The sequence below is a fragment of the Musca vetustissima genome, unplaced genomic scaffold (genome assembly GCF_032173495.1).
Source record: "Musca vetustissima isolate MV318-11 ecotype Yass unplaced genomic scaffold, APGP_CSIRO_Mvet_v1 utg17337, whole genome shotgun sequence".
In the NCBI taxonomy this organism is placed as follows: Eukaryota; Metazoa; Arthropoda; class Insecta; order Diptera; family Muscidae; genus Musca; species Musca vetustissima.
Window position 1 is genome coordinate 135,209 of NW_026880320.1, and position 24,472 is coordinate 159,680.

Below are 24,472 nucleotides of genomic sequence, written 5' to 3' on the forward strand. Positions count from 1 at the left end.
ACGATCTGTTCACTAAATGAATAGTGAACTATGAAGGAACTAATTCATTTAAATGAGCTGAAGAATAAGGCACTGCTTGTAAAGGATGTGGAGTATTCCACAGGGAGGATATCGAAGAGACGCTCCTTGTGGTAGGCTTAGATAGAAAGTCAAGGAGGCCAACAAGAAAAACACCGATCCAATAAGAAGAAGGAGGGCGTTGAGACTGTATAATGGAGGGTAATTGATTTAAAGCATTCAGATAAACCTTCAGCGGGGTGAGACGTTAACAATGGTACTGATTAAAAGAATAATTAATGGTAGTGCGCATATTGGGATAATCGAGGAATCTTGGACTTTTAAAAATTAATTCTCTCATCACTTAAATTACGAACTGTTCTTTGTAAGTAAGGGTTCTCATCCGACTGAGAGGAAAAACTGCGAATGTGAATCACTAAGAAAGAAGAGATATAGAGAGAAAGTTAGGAAACTGATGACAATATCATCGCTGAGGCTATATAGATTAACTTTTTCGAAGTGAGACGGAAACAATAGTTCTGAAGTATGGAAAAACCTATTTCATGAGCCATTAAGAAAATATTTCATAAAAGTTCAGCGCTTAGTAGGTCTTTGAAAAAATATTATTTTAAAAACTCACGCTTATGGATCTTTTAAAAAGTATTTTTTTATAAAAATACCAGCTGAGTGGACCCTTAAAAAATATTTAAGAAATCCGTGCCTCTCTGGCCTTAAAAAATCTCTTTAAAATGAGTATATTTTTACAATTTACGATTATACACTTAAGAGATCCTTGACAAAAATATCCTTAAAAATGCATGTCTGTATATAATAGTAAACATTTTTAGATACATGGTCTTTGATAAGGGCATTTAAAATCTCATTTGTATGCATCTTACTCTATGCCTAAATTAAGGTCACGACTTGAATTTATGAATTTATTTTAAAATTTTGAGATTTTGTTCGTCATTTTTACTGGTGTTTCAAATGTTTTCCTTTCTTCTGTATTTCATTCCTATTGCTGCCATGTCCAAACCATTTAACCTTTTCCCCAATGGCACCTCGAAATTCATATTGCATCCAAACACACTTATTTTTTCTATGGACCACAATAATAATTTCCGATAATTTCCTCTTTGACTTCTGTTTCCATACAATTTATTGACGGTTTATTTTTTGTTGTATCACCACTAAACCTGACCTTTTCTGTTAACGGTGTTTTTTTTTAAATTTTTTTTTTCAAATATTTTTTTTTGCTAATGTTTGAGACGTTAAAAAACAATTTTGGATTTCTTTGTTTAGGATTATGCAATTTTGGGGTTTTGCGCACATGGCTTGTTAGCTTCTGCCAAAAACAAAAATACATTATTTTGTTTATGGTTAATGATGGTCAAAAATAACATTTTGGGGCTGGTTATAGACAGCTACTGCAAAAAAATTAAACAGGCAGACAAGTACAACAACAACTGCTCACCAACTTTAATAAGCTCAATTGTTTTGGGCCACATTAAAGGCAATCTTTTTTTCCTTTTTATTTTTTTTGTGATGTTTTTAATAAATGAATGGTGTTTGTTGGTATAGTTTTGACAATTGTGGTGTCTGTAAATATGTTTGTTGTTTTTATTGTTGTTAAACTTTGCAATATTTGGTTACTTGTATTACCAATTCTTTTTGTTGAGTGTGTTGATTTTTTGGACATTTATTATGTTATGTTTTTTTGTTATTTTTTATAGTTTTTAAATGTTGCGGTTTTATGTTCCGATGCGGTTTGCCTTTTTACCAAAAAAAATTTCAAGTAGCATTTCAATATTTTTTTTATTTATTGTTTTTTGTTATTTTGAAAATTTATTTATTATTTGTTTAGTTTATTATAACATTAGGGCTAATTATTATTTTATTTTTGGTATAATGCATTTTGTAGGAATCTGCCTTTTTTCTCACACTATGATTTTTTTATTATCATTATTTTTTTTTTTTTTGGTTTTGGAATTTGTGTTTTACCTTTTATGGACTAATGAGTGGGAATCATGCAATTTTTAACATCAAATGTCATAGGAAAATTTGTGAATTTTTGCAAGGTATGTTATGTCGCGGTGGAGCTTCATTGCATGCTAATTTGAAAATATAATTTGAAAAATAGTAATTTTTCATTTTAAATTAGGGAGACTATACAAAATTGAATTTTATTGCTAAATCTACGCCTTATTATTTCGATTTTTAGGAAGATTCCCAGCAATAACATATTATTTTTGAATATATTCGGTATTATGTTGACAATATGTGCTTTTCATGCTATAAATATAAAACCCTGTAAAATTTCGATATAAATTGATCAATTTCCGAAAAATTTTAACGTACATTTTTTTTATAAATTTAAAACTTACGAGACAAATATTTGATCTTCATTTATTTGTTGTGCTTACCTGAAATTAAAAAAATGAAAATGAAATAATGTAATAAAAGGTTTTCAAAGTAAAGGATAAGGTATAATTAACTGAATCACATTTTATATTTAGATTTTTAAAAATTTTAAATCTCTCCAAAAATTTAATAATAATGAGATACACAATTTTACATTTTTTCTTAGTTTTATAGGGTCCAAAGACACATATCATTATTGAGGTTCTTGAGCGCGTTTTTCAACCGAATTCGTTGAAATTTGGTACTTTGAGTTCTTATTGGGTGGCAAATCTCTCCACTAAAAATTATAATTATCGGTCCATTTTTTGGGATAGCACCCCTATAAGGGTGCCCCCCAATTTTCGGTATTTTGGGTGTTTTGGTCGCATTTTTCGACCGAATCAGCTGTAATTTGGTACTTTGAGTTCTTATTGGGTACCAAATCTTCCTATTAAAAATTATATATATATATATAGGTCAATTTACCATATAACTGTACCCCTCAATTTACGGTATTTTGGGGTTCTTGAGCGCGTTTTCAACCGAATTCGCTGCATTGCTACATTGGGTTTCTATTGGGTACTAAATGTCTCCACAAAAAATTATTTATATAGGACCACTTTTTCTGGTATTCCCCCTCCTAATTTTCAGTATTTAGAGGGTTTTGATCGCATTTTTCCGCCGAATTAGCTGTAGTTTAGTATTTTGAGTTCTTAATAGGTGCCAAATCTCTCCACAAGAAATTATGAATATATGTCCATTTTTTCGGATGGCGTTTTTTAACCGAATTTGCTGCAATTTGGTATTTTGTAGTCGTATGTGGTAACAATCTCCCTACCAAAAATTATTAATATTCGCCCCTTTTTGGGGTAGCCTCCATATAACCCCCTTTTTATATTAAAATAGATATCTGATTTGTTCCGCGTTTTGAGTTTGGTTCTAAGGCTCTGTTGTAATCATTTCTCCTGCGAAAGATAGCGAGATAAAAATTATAACGTAAGATTCGATAATGATTATAGCCGCATTTAGACCTAGCCCCTGTGTAGAGGTTCCAGAAGGAGTGGACCGCTATTCCCCATCTTTGAATTTGAACTAAGTTTGGAAGAAATAATAAAATGGATGAAATCTAAAATTTTCTGAAACGGATTTGGTCCAAAGAAACATGGGGTCTAGAACCAATATTTCGATGAGTCACATTTTCACCGTGTTAAATGGTATACACCCTCATTAGCCATTAGGCTAATTTCTGCAATTTGTTTTATGGTTTACATAATCCCTTTTTAGAAATGTCGGTATAGGTCCACTTTTTGGTATGTTCCCTATGTTTTAATTTCAAGTACCTGTCCGTATATCTATGGTGGAGGGTATCCAAAGTTCGGCCCGGCCGAACTTAACGCTTTTCCACTTCTTTTAATTTGTTAATCTCTTCTATCTGATATGCTTCGTATAAAATTTGAAATTTAGATCTCAGTTTTGACTCTCATATAACGGTACTCCCCCTTTTCGGTATATTGAAGGTTTTTTTTTCACATTTTCCCTTCGAAGTGGTTGTAATTTGGCATTTCAGGTTCTTTGCAGAGACGTAGGTCATGTAAAGGCACGGTGTCATTTTAACTTTTTTTTTAAGTTCGTATAATATATGTTTTGATCTTGCAGCTGTATTGGAATCAGTTATTATTTGAGGTTTTTAAGGGCCTTAGCCGAATTTCTGAATAATACGGGTCTTAACCAATTTAAAGTAGGGAATACCTTTAATACTTTTTTATAGGAAGAAGTTCTGTTAGTTTCCATCAGATGGAAAGAAGGGGAAAGAGTCATTTTAATAAATTTGCTGGCATAAGAGTTTTTGATAGATTTTGTATACATAGGTCTTCTGTGGATGAGCATATTCTAAAGTGGTCCCAAAGAAGCCTATATATATTACCATCTGCAGACATAAAATTATATTTTTATTGAAAATAATTTCCAAATTTAGAAGCACTTTAAATGCGTTTCATTAACCAAAGACTTTTAAGAAAATGCTTTAGAAGCAATCGAATTTTCAACTAATAATTTTCCAATAACATTTTATTTCGGCACATATACATTTTATTGTAAGTAACTTTTACAAATATGGAAACATAAATATTCAATTTTTGTAAATATTTCTTGCTGTCATGTATCATCGCAACTCCAAAAAACTTCGAACGCTTAATTGCGGCTCATTTAAAAACACAAAATTTGTTTATCGCAAAAAGAAACATTGGCTTGTCGATTGTCTCACGCATATCTTACAGAAACGACCGTAAATACCAAGGCCAACAACATGGAGGAGCATCTTCGTTTATCGTAAATAGCCCCAGTCAAGAAGTCATCATCAGTGAGACAAGACATGAAACTAATGCCGCTGTTACTATTGATGAAGATGATGATGCATTTAACTGTTGCTACTTCTTCTCCTTCTATCGCATGAAAAACGCTTTGGGTCATCATCAAGATGCTACAGTCGATCCGAATGGGCCAAAATTTGAAGAAGATGAACAAGAAGCATACAAACTTGTTGTCTTTGACAGAGTTGTTTTTGTTATTTTGATGTTGGATGTTTTGTCATCTGTCATTTTATTGGATGTCAATATTTATAGAATTTTAAATGATTTTTTTTAAATAAAATTTTGGTTGTTGGTTTCATGCAATGTTCTGGAGTTCTGTATCGGTTTTATGATTGATTTGTTGTTTTTATTTTGATATTGGTTTTAATTGCCTAATTGACATTTTGAAAATTTATGGCCTGTAAAAGGTTGCCTCAATGGGAGATTTTGGGCTAGAGAGATCCTTAAAGGCTTGAACAAATAATGAAAATCCCAAAAATCGATTGCGACTTTTAGTTGGTAGGAAGTTAGTACACAAAATATAATATGGAATTATTGCCCATTCGAAAAACGCGACAAAATCCTCAAAGTACCTTTATATGGGACCTATCTCGAAACTTAAGTCAATTTTTGTTGGGAGATTTTTTAACCCATGAGAATCCATAATACTAAATTCAGTCAACTTTGGTTGAAAACGTGACCAAACTCCTCAATATATGTGCAGAATTTTAAACTTCTATCATAAATCCACTATATGGTTGAGCATAAATGCTCAATGGAGGGTTGATATTTTAGATCGTCCATTAGCGAAGTAGTTTTTTCCTATCTATAGACATTTTTTTTTTGGAAGTTTTATATTTATAAATGTAATTTGTTTTATGTAGACCTCCTCACGACCCCCCTCCTTTGCTTATATGTATACTTCGTTAAAAATACCAAATGAAATCGTTTAGAAATAATATCTATTCGGACCGTGTAATTCTGATTTATTATACAGCTGTCAAAAAATATTGGCATGTCAGCAACCGTATATATGTATGTACTTGTCTTAATAACATTGTTTTTTTTTAATTTTATTATTCATCAAATATTTATGTAAGGCATCTGGAATGCAGCTGTGTATATTCTTAGCATATATTTATTGCAAAACACTTTACAGTGTTTTTTTTTATATTTTATTTCCCAAACTCAGTACAGAAGGTATGTAACGCATAATAATTAATTTATTCTTCAAAGAATGTGATTTATATGTAAATTATTTTGTTTGGTTACGGTTACGAAAGCATAACAAGAATTTCTTTGTGATATAATAATGAACGGATTACGTGTAACGTGAAAGAATTTTTTCTTTTTGTATATAGGAAGAATGTGTAAAATGTATTTTGTAAAATAAAGATATGCGAGAAAATATATAAAAAATATTTATTATTTGAAATATATTGGTCAGTATATCGAGTGTCACATATGTTAAACAGAACCAAATGAAATTTCTAAGTGGGAAAAACTAAATGTGCACTTCTATAACTCTAACAAAAATCAAATTCAAGGAACTGCTCCTTATTTTAAATGATCCCACTCCGTACTTAATTGTCTCCTGTTACCACTCTAAGGAGCATTTGGCTTCCACAAAGTATCATCATTTTATAGATTAGTGTTTGTGTCAGTTTGGTTAAACTTTTTGTTTCTTATTCCAGCTATGTAGAAAATTTGACTAATGTAGCCTACCTTTGGTAATAGAAATGCCATCTATCGTGGCCTAGAAACAACACCTTCTTACATTTTGTGCAGTGGTTGAGGTCCTTGCTTATTTTTAGTTTTGAAATTTTCCTCTAGGTGGAGCTATGTGTTGATATTGATGCAGGGTTAAGTATTTGGTATCTATAAAGTCTCACATGAAGGCCTTCTTTTTAAAGAGAGACTCTTGTAGTTTTTTTACGATTTCTTGAAGTTATTCTTCTACTTCTTAGAGGTCGTACCTGCTCTTAAAAAGGCTATTTTATAAATTGTGAAGGAATGGAAACTACATTTTAAATGTCACAAATAATTTTAAACAATTTATTCTAACTATTGTTTCAAATTTCAACACCTCTCAACAAAATCAGAATCACAATTGTTAATTGTTTTAGCATTGTAAAATACAACAACTTCTAAAATAAAAATAAACGACTTTTTTCCATGCTATTCTATATCATTAACAATAGACAATACGCTAGATGACAAAGAGAATATTGTGGTGTCCGATGGGTGTTAAATGTCGACAAGAAAATTATTAACAGCATTTAACACCAAACAAAATAAAACAACAACATTTAAAATGGACCATAATTAGTGGACAAAGAACCACAAATCATTAAAAAGTGTTGGTGTTCTCACTTTCGGTATCTCCTCAGAGTGTCTTTTGAAAATTAATATTAATTATTAATTCACGTTCGTAGCTTAAGTCTTTTGTTTTAAAGTACAAATGTTTTTGTTATCGGTAGTATAAAAAAATCACATTACTTGGATAAGGTGTTTATAAATTGATCATTTTGATATGGACTGAAGAAAGGACTGTAGCACAGGATTTCAATATAATTCCATGGCAGATTCCAACTTCATTTGGTTTTACACCCCCTAACACCAGGTGGTGTGTAAGAGTATATTAAACTTGTCATTCCTTTGGAAAACCTGGGAATATTCACAAAATTGTATGTCTATTTGGTCAAGCCTTTTATTCCCGGCTGAAATCATGAATAGAGCTCGCAATATTTAATATAGAACTTTAAAATTTTGCACATACTTTGCCTATAATTCTAGGATATGTTGGATATAAAATATGGGAAATATTGGTACACTTTTTGTAAAGCCCGGAAGAAATAACCTTACCCTAAAATATACACTATTTTGAAGATTTTTGAGGCATTTTCAGTCGAATTGGTTGTATTTTGGTACTTCCGAATTTCATTGGTAAATTGTTGAGCAAAAATTATTGATATTGATTCACTTATTAGTTTAGGTCCCCATAATTCGATATTTTAGGGATTTTAATCAGATTCTCAATGGAATTAACAGGAATTTTGTATTTTGGTATATTTTGTATTAAATTATCTATATTCGTCCATAGTTTAGGGTAGTATCCATATAACGGTAAATCACCACTTTCGATATTGTGGAGAGATTTGCATACTTCGAATTCTCTTTGAATAGAAAATCTCTCTTCTAAAATGTACAATAACTGTCCTAGTCTTATTGTAGCCCCCATATGAGGGTACTCCACATTGTTCGGCGTTCTGGTCAAGTTTTTCAACCGAATTCGCTCCAATTTTTCATATTTTCATGTGGTGTTTAAATCTTACTATCAAAAAGTATTAATATCGGTTTACATTTCGGTATATCTCCCATATATAACGACCCATTTTCAGTATTTTTAATTTGGTATAGAGGGTTATTAAAGACTGATATATGTATAGGAAATTAACAATGTTTTGCACCCCAGTGTCAGTAGTTTGAAGGTTTTAGCTGGATTTTCTCAATATAGTTTAATTTGGCATTTTGGGATATTGGAGGGCAAATCACATTTTGGAGAAATTTGTATAGGCGTAAGATTTACCACTGAATTTCGACATAGGTCCTGGTTGCTGTAATTTTGCAACGTGGGTTCAATATATTTTTAGACAAATTTCGATATCAGTCATATCCTTCATAGAAAGGTCCCACCCTACTTTGATAATATTAAAATTTTAAACGAATTTTCTCATTGAAATGATTATAGTCTGTCATATCGAATTTCTTATGAATAACTTTTTTCCACAAATTTAATATAAGTTAACATTTTATATCCCCTACACAAATGTCCCGTTTAATTTGCAGTATGTTGAATTACTCTAGAAAGTTATAATATTCCAAATTAATGTTGGAATTCTGGAGTATTTAATTTGGAACATTATTATTTTTTCAGAGTATGAATAACCTGCTACCACATAATGCATTGATATACTCCCCAGCAGGGCCGTATACTGGATTTAAATGCGAACCACCAGGCTGATACAAAATTCAAAAATTTGCTGTTGCAAAAAAATAATTTCGGAGGGCCTGAGCCTCCCGGTCCCCTTTAAGGAATTTGAATGCACATCACGTAGTCGAGGGCATAAAAACAAAGCAAAGTTTTTACTTGTTTCTAGTATAAATAAATCATAGAAAAATCATGCTTAAAAATTTATTCATGAAAGATATTACCCTAAGGAATATGTATTGCATGTTTTATGTTAGCTTTTTTCGATATGGGCTAAAGAAAAATCTTACTTACAATTTCAATATAATTCAATGCTCAACTTATGTTTTTATATTTTTTCATCAAAGAAATGCTTCCATTGAATATTTCCCACACTCTGATGTAAAATTTTTTGTTTTCTATTTTGCTTTCCCAAAAAACAAAAATACCCTTACAGCCTGTTTTTGTAAAATTCCAAACGAACGAATTCGAGTGACTTACGACCAACCTCCTTGGTTTTGAAAAATATGTCATTTATTTTTGTTTTGAATCTGAAAACATGTATAAACATAAATAAAGGTTTGGTCGTAAGTCACTCGAATTCGTTCGTTTGGAATTTTACAAAATCAGGCTGTTAGCCTTTTCAATTAACTTTAGTTACACTCATCATTTGTTCAGGTCATACTCATACGATTTGGCAATTTAGTCATGCTTGTCATTTCAGACATACACACACATAACATAGACGCAGCTGTCAAATAGTTTTAACAAAAACTGTAACAACGCTGCTGGAGTTACTGCCACTGTCATTTTAAGCTCCGACTTTATGAAGGATAATTTTTTTCACAAAGACGGGATATGCATCTGTGTTGAAAAACAAACGTGAAAAAAAAAATTTGCATCAGAAAATGTCTCCTGGGGGGTTACTGATACCCCAAATGCAACAACAACAAAAAATGTAACAATTTTATTTTTCGTTTTTTATTTGAGGTTGCATTCACACACACATATATATACACACACATACAAACTAATATCCATGTTGTTATGTAAACAGCTTTAGGGGGCCTCACACACAATTTTACACTAAAGTCGGGACGTTTTAGTTTTCGTTGTTGTTTTTAGTATCTGTTGTCATGGCTGGTGACGCTGAGTCCATGCCCGTTGTCGTGGTTTGAATATTTTACTTGTTGTTGTTTCTATTTTTTTCTATTTCTTGGCATGCAACTGCACTACTGTCCTGGGGTATTATATCTGTATTTGATATAGTTACCGTTGATACGCATGGATTTTTTAATTTTTATAGGGAAAGGGTTGTTGGAAAGAAGCAAGAGATTAAAAGTGGGTTGAAATTCCCAATTACATACATGTTGCAAAGAGGCTTCTTTATACACGATTGAATCAATAAAGCCGAATTAGAAAGCCTGTGCTTGTATAATCTTTATGGTCCAAAAAAACATATATATCTGTAATTGTTTGTCTGGCAATGTACTTTTGTATTAATAGTTGAGGTCCTATTTCTTGAAAAAAAACGATGCCATTTGTCCGACTCATTCATTAGTCTGGTTACGTTTGTGTCTGTTGTGATTAGTCAGAATCGTTTATAATTTTGATATACCTCTCCATACACAAAATTAAAATATTTCATGTCAATGATGTACCATTCAGATTTAGGTACAGATTCAAAATGTAAATTAATGTTGGGAATCTTTTATACCCCAATCTAATTATTTGCTACTTTCCCTGCTGGTTTGGTATTGAAAATTAACTTTTATGGGTTAATATGACCTTCATAAGATTAAAGTGCCCTGTTCGCTTGGGGGGGTTTGGAGCCAAAATATTGTCGAAATCGTAAATGGCTTAGGTGCCATTTAAATTTGAATAGAGACACATATTCCGATATCTATTATGTGTTTAATGGACGAAAATGATTATCACTAAGAAGCTCTGGATTTAACCTAATTTTTATAGGGGTTTTAGTGACAAGAAACGGGGCCTTTCAGGACCCCACCTAAAATATTATATTATAGAATATTGCAGGATGAAAAATCGCATCTTGTGATGTAATCTCCACAAATACATACAATAGGTAAAAATTACGATATGAAGCTATGTATTCAACCAGCAAACAAATTATTACACCATATCTCCGAATTTTTACTTATGGTACATTTTTGCTACTGGGGTTTTTATATACTTATCATGTTCTTTCAACCCTAATAGAAATTGTCAACCCCCCATACCATGACCTCGATTTTTTCGCACTGTATTTGGAAATTATAAAAAATGAAAATCGTGTAAGTGGGGGATTCCTTAAATTCATTAAAAAAAGAATCGTTGCTTGGCCACCTCTGTATATTTATCGGTATGGGAATTGTGAATCGTGATAATAGAAATCCTTAGAGGTACTTTGCAAAATTTCCGAAAAAATCTCAGATCTTTCTGAGGTTGGCCACCTCTGTATATATAATTTCCACCGCTTTTAAGAACCAAAGAATCCCTGTTTATTAGATTGAGATGAAATTTTGATCATCATACAAGATTGAGATTAGAATGACGTTATTAAGATTTGTTTAGATTTAGATATAGCTCCTACATATTTTTTCGGCCGATTTTATGCAAATGTTTTTACAAAGTGTACTAATTTTATATGAAGCTAATAATACCCATATTGGACTTCCGATCCAATAACCAAAATAATTTTCCACTGCCTTGTTCATCAATTCCCCAAACACCAATCTTCCTAATTATAACAGTTCTTTATATTTTCTGTAAAAATATTCATACCAAGATTTCTGAAATAAATCTCCTCCACAACAAAACAAACTTTTCAATTTGAATGTTGTAATCAATCTTGCGGAACCAAAAGAATTCATTAAGGCCCATTTTACAATAGCATTTCCACGTTACATTGTTGGCATAATTGGCGGTTGATTAATTAGCAACGTTGTTGTTGCTGCTATTATTGTGTGTGGGGCCAACAATGTACAGGTTCATAGAAGAATTGGCCACAAAAAAGTCATAATAAAAACGAAATATTACATAACTGCTGCAGCAACGGCAACACACAACAACACCAAAGACGAATGCAACAAATTGTAAAAAAGAAGTGGCAATAATAATTTTGGTTGTCATGACTAAAGTCAGAGTATAGTGGCTGACTGGCTGGCTGGCTGGCTGGCTCTCGTTAGTGACTGTTTGATGGTTTGCTACCACATCGTCATTATTGTTGCACTGTTAATGAGCTGTGGCAACAACAACAGCAGCAATAGCTGCTGCTGCGGAAAAAAATCTCTGCAACAATGCCGTCCAGTTGTAAACAACCTCCATTCACAACACTGACAATGAGCAGCAGCAGCAGCAACAACTGTCATTCAGTGAAGTATGCGTCCTCACCGAGAAGAGTAGGCAGTTAACATTCGAACATTTTTTTGGGGAGCTTGAATGTTGTCGGTTGGTTGGATGGTTTGGTTTCGTTTGAATGAACTCTTTAATGATGCAACAGTTCAAGATGCACATTTCAGTTAGTTGTTGCTGTTGTTGGAATCCGAAATTGTTGTCTTTTTGTTGCCATGTTGGTGTTATGATCTCCACCTTGCTTGGATCTTCTACTTCCAACTGTCAGTTGATAATTTGTTGTAGAAGGTCTGTTGGTTTTTCTTGTGGTAGTGGTAAATGTTGCATGGCATGGTATGATAGCAGCTTACTTTCTAATGAGCCCATTAATCGTTGAAGACATCATCAATTGTGTCGTAGGCATACTCACACATTCATACAGGTTGTTTGTAAAATACATATAACAATTGATGGCAATCAACAATGATTTGATATTAAAAGGTTTGGGGAAAAGGAAAAATGGGTAATGCTTTGGGGGATTTCTGATTTTGTTTTTCTGATTTTGTTTTGGGGAAACGGGAAATTAGGTATTAAATTGAGAATTATGTAAGCAAAACGCTGATGGCAAGTGAAATGCAAGATTTATTGATATCATTAATAATGGAATTAAAGTCATTATTATGCAGTCATTGTTTTTCTTTTTTGGTGGATGATGGGGGAAAATGGTTAATGTTGAAGTTTTTGACAGGAAGTAGTTGAAGAATTTGGGATAGGTCTATTTTTTAATTTTGAGAGCGATTATGGCCTCTCTGTGTAGATGTCAGCATGGGGGAAATATAGAAATGTGTACACATTATAAATGAAATAAAAGTGATGATGATCAATAAGTAATAGGACATAGGCAGACAAAGTAGGCTGTCGAACAAATATATTTTTAAAATTATAGGAAAACAATAAGAAATATATATAATTATATTCTGAGAAACTAAAATACGTAATTATATACCTATGTTTGGCGAAATTTTATATAAGGGATAGAACATTTAAACTAGGTCTTATATTGAAAATATCCTGCTATGCTATCTTTTCTATATTTAAAAATCTTTCCTTTGTATTTTTTTTTTGTTTGCAAAAATTATCGTGAAATTTGGTCAAGGTATTTGTTTAAAGAATTTAATCATTACACCCACACAACATAAAATTATGTATGGATTGTTTTTAACGTTTAATCATGAATTAATTCTAGTTTTGCATTAGTTTTAGTTGTTACACCCATGGCGGGCTAAATTTTAAGTCAATCGATTTCAAGGTGGCTACTAAAAGACTTGATGCCATTCGTTGATTTTATTCTTATATCTGTTAATGTGACATTGAAATGGTTTTGGCTTGGTTAATGTCTTGAACCAATAAATTAATGATATTAATCAGTTTCAGCAAGAAAAACGTAAATTGAAATGTTATATGGTCGTAGCCAAGGAGAGGGTAAAATTTCCATCGCCCATTGTCCAAAAAATATGAAAATGTTTGACTTTTTCAGGGAAATTAATCATTGCAATAAAATAAAAGACTTAAGACATAAACTTGAAACTGTAGATTTTTTAGGAAACATTTCTTAAGCTAATAAAATTTATTATACCTTACACAACTATGTTGTCAGGGTATTATAGTTTTGTGCAGCCTCAAGAGTTTGTAAGGCCGCGAAATATTGGTCCTAGATCAATTTTTATACCGATCGTTATATTTCCACTAGCTGAGTCGATCTACACATGTGTGTCCGTCCGTCTGTTCATTATAATTTGTAAACACGATACAGGTCACAGTAATGGACCAATCTTCACTAAATTTGGCATGTAGGGTGGATTCTGCTCAATGAAGACCCATTTTTTTTGGTAAATTTTTGGTTAATACTTATGATATGAATGGATTTTTTGGTCACTCCAGCGGCCGCAATTATGGCACAAATATCGCGAATTTTTACATGGAGAAGGGGATCGGGCCAAAAAATAAGCATGCCTGTTTTGATAAAGATCGGTCAATATTTAGCGGGTGAATTAGGCTCTGACTTTTGTGTGAACAATTACAAAATGTTTATTCTATAGCGTATATATTTACTCCTGAAGTATATAGACCCGAAATGTTTAAAGTATATCCAAGAGGAGAGGTTGACCTTTTTATTGTCCTATGTACACGAATGTGGGAGTTACACTTAAATACTTACAGGTGCTTACGCATTAATATATATTTAATAACCCATTACCACACTAGAGGTAGAAAATATAGCGCTGATCGCTTTGAAATTTTCCATGAGGATCCAGGTATGGTCAAGTACAACGCCTATAATTTTCGGTGATCATCAGATAATAATATCGGGATAAAGTGGACCGAAAACTTAATTTTTTGTGTTTTTTCGAGTTGATCTATAGGCCACAATTGAAAGCCGAACATCACAACACAACCCACGGTGAATGGAATCTGGACAAGTAATTAGAAGGGCTGTACTGAATAGTAGTAATATTTTTTGACCTCTAGTCGGTCTGTCCGACTATAATGCTCCGCTTAATTTTATTAAAATTAATTTAAAAAACGTGGATGAGGTCTGATTTTGCGCCTATTTATAATCTAGAATCCTTGATGTTTTTCAATTATTGTACGCTGGTGTATTTAAAAGATGGTTTCTGAACGCTTCAATAGCATCGTCTGGCGGCGAAAATCATTGACCTTGCATTTTTTCTTGATATGGGGAAATAAAAGGAAGTCGTTGGGTCCCTAGTAAGGATTGTACGCCAGATGACCTAATAATTATACGTTTGGATCAGTCGAATCCAAAAATTCCATAGGCATTCGAACTCTGGTATGAACTAGGATTATTAACATCGTACAAAAAATAACAAAACAACGGACATATAATTTTTTTTTGAAAATCCCCTATTTTCGACCACAAACCAAGTTAGAAAGTGAGGAAGATCTTGACCGATTACATTTATCGTGGCTCATACCATAGCTATGTATGCACACAAATTAGTTTTTGTTTCGAGAAAAACGCGTTTACAGTTTGAGAAGCACTTCTGTCGTCGTTGATGCTGACACAATAAATCGGCTATATCTTCAAGAGTTGTTGAAATTGTACAGGACTTGAAATTGTACAGGAACATTCATGAATAAATGTAGGTTCGAATTAAATAAAATACATAATTCAATTTTTTGAAACCGAGAAAATTAAGTTCCATCAACAGTTTCTGTAAATTTATTGGTAGCACAATCAGAGAGATGATTCATATTTTTTATGGTCCGAATTGGACCGAAGCAATGACCTTTTTGTAGGGATCATTGAAATGCAGGGAAATGATCCGTCTCCTTTTCACCTCAGTGGCTACATAACATATAAGGAAAAGATTTGGGGACCAAGTTATCTTTGGAAGAGTTCAAAATAATTGACCATCGAGATCTTATGATTTCTCAGTCTGTGACTACTTCCATGATGCCACGTGACAAAAGTCGATTCAAGACCTCAAGGTATGAGAACAAAAGGCAGTCAATTTTAGATTTAGTCGTGTGATAAAAATTATATGTGCTAGTGATGGCTATTTGACTGATATTAACTCAAAATCAAGTGTCTTTCAAGAAGAAAAAAAAAAAAACAAAAACAAAAGACTTAAGAAGCATACATGAAATGCCTATTGCACATATAAATGTAGTATTTGGATAAGTTTTGAATTTTGTTTATTGGAGTTTTACAAACAACTAAATTTTATTTAGTCGATTTCAAGTCAGTAGTTTTTCTTATTTATATACAAATTATACACATATTTCAAAATTCTCTTCTAGTAAATGTATTGCCCCTTAGTTACGACAGTTCAAACGACAATTCTGTTTTAGTGATCCTTGTTTTTTTTCATATAAAACATAAATTCCGAATTTTGTCCCTTGAAAATTTACAAACAACCAAATTTTATTTAGTCTCAAGCCAAAGAAATTCAATATTTGCTATTTTTAAATATTAAAATTATAGAAATATTTCTTTGAAAATCTCTTCTACTAACCGTCTCCTTCCCATGTTTTGCGTCGCATTCCAAAACGACAACTCTGTTTTAGAAAACGTGATCCTCGTTTTCTTACTTTAAAACAATTGGATCATAAACCATGCAATTAACAATTAAAAACAAGAAATTTATTTCGACAACAACAAACGGACAACAAATCGCTTCCCACTCAATTAAAGATTACAAAAACAAACAACAAATACAAGAATGTAAAAGAAAAAAAATATGAGCGCAAAAAAATCCGAGTGGACTATAAAAATTAAATGCAGTTTAGTAGTGTTTGGTGGCGGCAATTATATTTTTTTTCAAAACAATGGCAAAAAAATTCAAACAAAGAATGTTTGTTAAGAACAAGAGGGAAAAATAAAAAATAAAACAAAACATTTAAACACATGTTCAAAAAAAAATGATCTAAAATTCACAGTTAAAAAAAAAACAAAAATAAAAAACAAAATCAGGTAAAGTTCTACCATTCTAAGATAATTAAGAGAAACATTGTTGTCTTTGAAAGGTAAAAATGTTTTCAAGAGAACCAAACAAGAAATATTAAAAAAACAACAATAAAAAAAAACTATATTAAAACCTATTGAAAAAAGTCAAGTCGTTGTTTAATAATATTTAGAGGGCATATTATGATATACAGATTGATATCAGGTTATATGGCATACGGAGGGTGGTAACTAAGCTTGACACCCTACTTAGTTACCACCCTCCTTATATCGGAGTGAAAAAGTGTTTCGAAAATTGGTTTGAGTGCATGAAAGTGTGTATATTATACACAAGTGTTATACGCTGCATAAATCATGCTGGGCAATACTTTGGCCACATTAACTAAAAGACTTAAGAAACAAACATTAATACAGTCATTTAAAGGAATTCCATACATAAGACACAATTTTTTTGGAGATATAGCTGAAGGGAATTCATAGGACCCATATGTGCAAATCTAAAACGTTTCTATCTTGAATAATAGATTAAAGACATATACTTTCGATAATTATACACATTAGCCCATGATGCAATTATAAGGTGACCAAAACAAAGGTTTTTGTTTTTGTCTCGATTATCTGTCAAATTTGTCCTTATAATATTTCAAATGGTTGGCAACACTGCACATCGAATTCAAGTAGAAATTGCACACTTTGACAGTTAATCGAGACATCAGCTGCGCTAAATGGACTACCTATTCATTGTGCCATGCATTAGCCCTATTAAGTAAAAGACATAAGACGCAAACTTGAAAATTTTAGAAAATTTAAATAAAACTATATGAAAGACTTAAGATACAAGCATCAAAATGGGGAATATTTGGGTACAAAATACCCAAAATGTTTGTACACTGATGGTGAACAATTCACAACTCCGAAGGACGATTGGGTAGTCGATTAGGAGCTTCATAGGTACGTGAAACCTCGGAACTAAAATCGACTCTTTGGCCTTTTGTTAAGAATCCCACACAATATATCTCTCAACTTCCATTGTTGTTATTCGTTTTTTTTTCATAATTTTCATGAAGTATTAAACTACCTAAAATAAAGACGCGACCTTTGTAAGAGGGGTCTAGGTCAAAACATGGACCTATACTGAAAATTTTCCATCGAAGAAAATGCTTATCCCCAAGAAAAATAAATGTGAAAATACAGCCATTCCGGCTGGACAAAGCAGATAAAAACTTAAAATTACCTGTTGTTTCAGAGAGACGTGAAACCACAATCCTCTTATCCGAATTAAAATTGACTTCTTAACCCTTCTTTTACCCTCCAAAACCAGTTTTAACTACTGCTAATAGGTTTCGTAAGAAAACCCACAAAAAATATGTCTCAACTTCCATTGTTGTTTTTTGTGGTTTATTCATGTTTACCCCTCCCCTACAACTCTCCCTCCACTATATTTTCCTACTATTAGTCGTTTTTAAGTAATTGTAGCCAGCCTTTCAAGGTCACTTGTATGACTTTATTTCTTAGCAATAACAACAACACCAAAAAATGTTAACTAACATTTTTATGCTTTTGTGAAGTCATTTTCTTGAAAGAAACAATTGCTTTTTTCACCATAATTATGTTTATGGTCCACAATTTGTTGCAAACTATTTGTTAATGTGTGTGTGTTTTTTTAGTAACAATGTGTGTTTTGTACTTACCATTACCAAATCGCCCGTAATCTCATGACGTCTCATTAAAATAGCAGCCATATTTTCTTCATCTTGATAGACCTCGCCAATATTATCGCTGGAATGTGAATGCTGAAATGAAATAAAAAAACAAAAGATGGGGATAAGTTGAGAATTCAATTGCAAACGGATTTAAGAAACAATGGTGTGGGAAAATAAATTTAGTAGGCGGGATCGTATTTTATGTAGAGCAACAAAGTTAGAATTAGGAACTAATATTAGGAGGAAAAAGACGACGGAATTGTTTTATTGGAATGTATTTATACACGAGAGATAAATGAAATGGAAATAGACGAGCTGAAGGGAGTATTTCATAGATGGACTGAGCCTTTCATAGACGATCTGAAAGGGGTTTTTACAGATGAGCTGATGCGGCGAGTCTTTATAACCGAGCTGAAGAAGGGAGTCTTTTTATGGTAGTTGATTAGCAGGAATCTTTGTAGACGAGCTGAAGGGTAGTTAGCCATTATAGAAGAATTGAAGCTTGAGATGTCTTCATAAACCAGCTGATACTCAGGCAATCTATATAGGCGAGCTGATGCTCAGATGAGCTGAAGCTCTGGAATATTGATAGACAAACCGAATCTTACCGGTTATAGCCTAGCTGAAGTTCGGAAAGTCTTTATAGACCAGAGAGTATTTATAGCTTTTGAAGTATTCAAAGACGAAAAAAAGCTCAAAAAGTATTTTAGGGCGGCCGGATAAGGGGTCTTACGAAAAACGAGAGAATCCTTTTTGGAATGAAAATGTTCATTAAGTTCGGTTGGGAACCACTTTTTATGCTCTCCAATACGAGTTAGGCTTAAAAATACCTAAAATCAGAACGAATTATACAATGGAGACTACGTTATGGTACCCTTATGAGATTTTTAGGCTCTGAGAAAACGAAATATCAAATTTAAGAATCATGCCCGAAAATTCGCCTATGAGTTTCAAAAAAAAAACCTTCATATTTGGGCTATGAAAAAATTCGGACCTACAATACCAATTTTCAGTAGAGTCGTTTTTCATCCACTAAAATCCCGGAATGATAAATGTTCTCTGATCGATTGGAAAGTGTAGCTAAGACCATGAAAAAAACTTAAAGAATTTTGATCTATATATTACCAATTTCTGATTATTCGGTGGAATGTTTAATTACAGCCACATCGGTTCGAAAATGAGACCAGGACTATGTCAAAATATAGACTTTACTAACATTTTTTAACCCTATAAGGAAACTGAAAATTAAATTGAGGCCACACTGGTTGGAAAATCTGCATTAGATTCGAAAGCGGAGGTACTTTTATGTGTGAAAACATGGCGCTGTATTGAGAATAGTTTGTGAAGAACTTGTTTTCACACCAACAATGAAGAATGCCAAATTACAGTCACATCGGTTAGAAGAGGCAACCGGGGCCTGAAAATACATAAACTGTATAAATATGAATCTGTCAAAACTACGTCGGTTGAAAAATACGCTTTGAACTTATTAGGGAGGGCGAGGGATGGCATGTCACCGGACGCCTACTTTAATTTTTTTTGTGTATAAAATTTTCAGCTCCTAAGAAAATGCAATGCCGAATTACAGCCCTTCAGTTGGAAAATGCAACAAAAACATTTAAAAGCTATGAGAGAGCTATGTCAAAATTATAAATCTCATTTTAAATCCCAAACATTCTGATCAGCAAATTTTCTAAGCTCGATTTTAAATATTGGGACTTCATTGTGATTTTAATCCACAGAATTTAATTCTGATCAGAATTTTATTCTGGGGTCTCCGGTTATTCGATGTATTGCAAACGAATTGACTAATTTAATGTACTCCCCATCCTATGCTGGTGGGTATGAACATAAAAAACGAACATAAAATTTATGCAGAATAGCTTATTTTTAATTTTTTAAACTAATTCATGTGGTATTGAAATGTCAATTTGTTTAGAATTCAACATGATCGAGTTTTTTTATGTGAAACCCATGAGACAAAGACAGCATAGTCATAGTTTTAGAATTTAATTGACAATTTATGATATGTTGTGTCAATAAAAGACAATAACAAGTCATGTTTAAGCGGGGGCATAACGAATTTTGAAAATGTGACGACAAAATTAAATTGTCAGATTATTTTCACATTATTTATTATAAGAAATGTCAACAGTTGAAAAAAAACTTTAGCTTATGCTTTTTCTGCGGTGTTGATATTCCTCCACATGCATTTTTGCCCCATAACCTACTCTTTCTTGATTTTTCAATTATTATATTTCATCACTTGTTTTTATCAAATTAATAATTTTTTATTGTTCCACTTGTTGTTGCTTTTATATTTTCTAGTTTTAACTCTTTAGTTATTATATACATTTTGCCTTTTGGCTATAAATTAATTCAAAGTTCAAAATGTTGTGCATTATTTGACCGTCAAATGTGTTGACACTTGGACGCTTTGTTACTTTTTTTGTGTGCGCCTCTCACCCTCTCTACCAACGTCATATACATGTTTTGGCAGTTTTGAAAATGCGCGCGCGATATAATTTTACCATAAAATTGTTTTCGATTAGTTTTTTTCTGTTTCTATTTGTTGTTATATTCCAAGAACAAGATCGCAAAGTGTTTTTTTTTTCTTTTTTCGGTTTAGTTTTATTTTAGCCCATTAATAGACCGCAAATTGACTGAGTGTGAGCATTGTGTTGTATACCCGTTGTTGTTGTTGTTGGTGGTGTTTTTTCGACCATGTGGAGATAGATTTGAAAATATTTGTTTTGATAACCTTGAATTATGGTTCGAACTACAACAAACACACGAAACAAAAAAACAAGATCAGTTGTTAACGGCAATGGTGTTGATGTTGACCGCCAACATTAGCATGGGGTTAACAAGTGCATTTTGGAATTTGGTTTAGTGTTTTTTTTCGATTTTTACGAGAGACCTGACACTGGGTCTTTAGAGAGAGAACTTGTTTTCGGTTTTTTGTTAGTTATACATATATTGGAAAATGCAAAATAATTACAATAATCCAAAGAATTTTCTGTTTTGAAACAAATGTCCAACACTATAAGAAGGCTGCATAACGTGATTATGTGGGCCGTGAATTACACCTTAACCGTTGTTTTGTGACAAAAAATTCAGGTGGTAACCAATATGTGGGATGAGGTCAAGGAAGTTATTTATCTTAAAAAAAAGAATAACAAAGAATGTGAATAAAAAGGATAATCGCCTTGATGTCAAGGTAGACAGGCTAAATTTGATTTGTTTAAAAAAATATTTGATTTTGTTAAAGCAAACCTCTGTCTTTACCTGTAGTTTTTTATTGTATAGGCCCATTTAAAGAGTCAAACAGAATTTAATCGAAATCCATCTGTCAAATATTTCCATATAATATTTCACATGGTTGGCAACATTGCACATCGAATTCAAGTAGAAATAACGCACTTTGACAGTTAATGAAGACTACCTATTTATTGTGCCATGATATAGATCAACAATTTGGTATACGTTTTCTTAAATTGGAAAGCGTTTGACAGCACGCGTGCTATTATCAGGTCTTCATTTTTCGACCTTATAAATAAGCCGTAATTAAATATATTAAATGAGATCAGCTGTTTAGTAACTATCAAATTAGGGATCACTAAGTCTGTATATCGATAACAATTGATTAGATATTTTCGATATGTATTTTGAGGTTAAAAGACGTTAACACGACAAAGGTTTACTTTTAAACTCTTTAAATAAATTTTGTTTGATTACAAAAGGTATGAGATATTAATTAGAAATTTCTCCTTTAACATACATATATTTACATATTTCAATTCTGATTTTATTGCAAAACATTTTTCCTTAGGAACTACTTAAAATAATCTAACTTAGCCCAATATCAAATTCACTGCCTTTTATCATTGTGGAGAGTTTTCCCCGTTATCAAATCTTTAACAAGGACCCAAGTTCCAGTGATTCATTTTTTTCTAGTTCTTTAAGTTCAATCAGTTCAAATAGTTTTGTTCACGTATGGAACATGCCTTTTGTAAAGGAGAGAGATAATTTAGTTAAACAGGAATGTCTTTTTGTCTATCTTAAACCACTCGAACGACCAAATCTTAAGGAATATATAAATTCGATTCAATTCGATGTTGACGACTGGTAAAGTATTTTGAATAGGAACAATTGAGACTAACTGCGTATCTTTCACCTAGTTATTTTTGCTCCAGTGGTTCATTAAGTTCCATCAGTTCATATAGTTTTGTTCGCGTATTGAACAAACATTTTTTTTAAAAAAAGAGAGAGAACTTAGTTAAACAGGAATATATATTTGTATAAAGTCCACTTAAGATAAGAATAGAGCTGGGTAGTTCTGGAACGAACTAGATCACTGGAACTATTCCGTAAAAGGAACGAAAGGAACTAGGTTAAGTTTTTTAGTTCCTAAATTTCCTGTTTTCTGCTCTCATTCCTTTATTCCCATATTCATCATTCAGTATCTTTCACTTTTCATATTGTTTAAAAGTAGAACTTTTCATATTGTTTAAAAGCAGTTCAATTCTGTAGCATCTGAATATTCTACTAAATAGAAATTAACTAAAAACAAATTTTTTTTATTATTGCTCAAATTGTTTATCAAAGCGGAACTATGTGAACGAAATAATACAAACAACGATGAAAGAGATTCAAATGAATGAATTGAAATGTGGTCGGAACTATATGAAAGAAAGGAACTAGTTTCTTTTTTAAAAAGGAACGATAAAGATAAATTCGCTCCGTAGACTAGATCACCCAACTTTAGATAAGAACTAAAATTGTCACTCTCCATTTGTCTCTTTTTTAGACTCAAGTCTACGGTAGGTTATTTCATACATAGTAATTTATTTGGATCCCGGTTTAGTTCATGTAACATTAATTATAAACTTGAAAAATATACACAAACGGAATGAACTAGCTATTGAACTAGTTCCTTTTGCAGAGCGATTGGAAATATATCAAACAATTTCAGGATCGATCAGATCTCCAAAAAGGACTGCATTTTAGCTCTACTTAACAAAAAATTCCTGAAATAAATAAAGAATATTCATTCAATACTATTTGAATATTTTACATACACAATCCCATTGCGTTTTTTATAAACAAGGAAACGGAACATTACAAGTAAAAAACTGCGTTTCTAGGAAACGATAGATGGCAGCCTCAACACCTAGGACTGGGAATATCAGACCAATCATATACTTAACATTTGTGATATTTGAACGAAATGAGCAAGGATCCAAATCACTGCACAAAATTCATCTAGTTTTTTTTCTAGACAACGATAGATGGCAGCCTCGTCGCATGAGACAGATTACAGCAGATCAATTATATATTTCCAGTTAAGTTAAAAACAATGATTAACCACCATTGCAGACCAATCATCTACTTGATATTTATGATATTTGACCGAAATTTAAAACAGAAACAATAACGGGATCAATACATGAGTACTACAAAAAATAGAAATGGTAGAGGACGTCGCCACCCGTGCGTGGCAACACTAAATGAACAAAGATCCCAAGATCCCGGATCTAACAAATGACCTAGTTCATTTTGTTAATAAAACAAAAAGATATCGAATCCAAATAGACAGACCAAAATATATAATGGAACGAGATCAGAAAAAGGAACCCGACAAAATAAATGAGCGATAACAGAAAAAAGGAACATCGGAATGAACTATTTCATTTCGAATTGACCCAATTCGGCCAAAAAACCTCAAAAGGCAGGATTAACCAATTGCAAAACGTGTCAAAATGGTGGGTATGTAGCAATGATCCTTGTCCAAAACCGATAGAAACTCAAAAACTAAATGCAGTTCAGTGAATTACTGACCATTCAATCGGCACTTCTGTGGTTTGACTTTAACCTAGCATTGTGGAATATTTTTTTGTAATAAACATTTATTTGTTAAAAATAAAAAAAAACTAAATTTAATTGCTCTAACTTTATGGTCAAGTATTTAGTTGATTTGACCTTTTTGCAGTTGGATTCGTGTCGATTTAAGATATCAAATTTGATTTTAGCTTAACTTTTTTACAGATATTTTTATAACCAAATTAAAACAAACCAACCAAATTGTAATAGTACTGAATGGCAGAGTGCCTGCAAGTATTGCCAGTGGTGGATTTTTTATAAAAACAGATTTTATTTTTTGTTTAATTTTTGCTCTACAAAACAAGAAATACCAAAAGGACCGGGTATTTTAAATTTAAATTAAATG

At 32.2% G+C, this 24,472-nt stretch overlaps 1 protein-coding gene across 1 annotated transcript in view; it reads right to left on the bottom strand.

Annotated features, from left to right (window-relative positions):
* Positions 1 to 24,472, bottom strand: part of LOC133325879 (A disintegrin and metalloproteinase with thrombospondin motifs like) — a 160,369-nt gene that overhangs the window by 74,770 nt on the left and 61,127 nt on the right. The window contains exon 3 of the mRNA XM_061534579.1: positions 18,232 to 18,333. Coding sequence (XP_061390563.1) covers positions 18,232 to 18,333 — 102 coding nt within the window. The remainder of the gene's footprint in view (positions 1 to 18,231; positions 18,334 to 24,472) is intronic.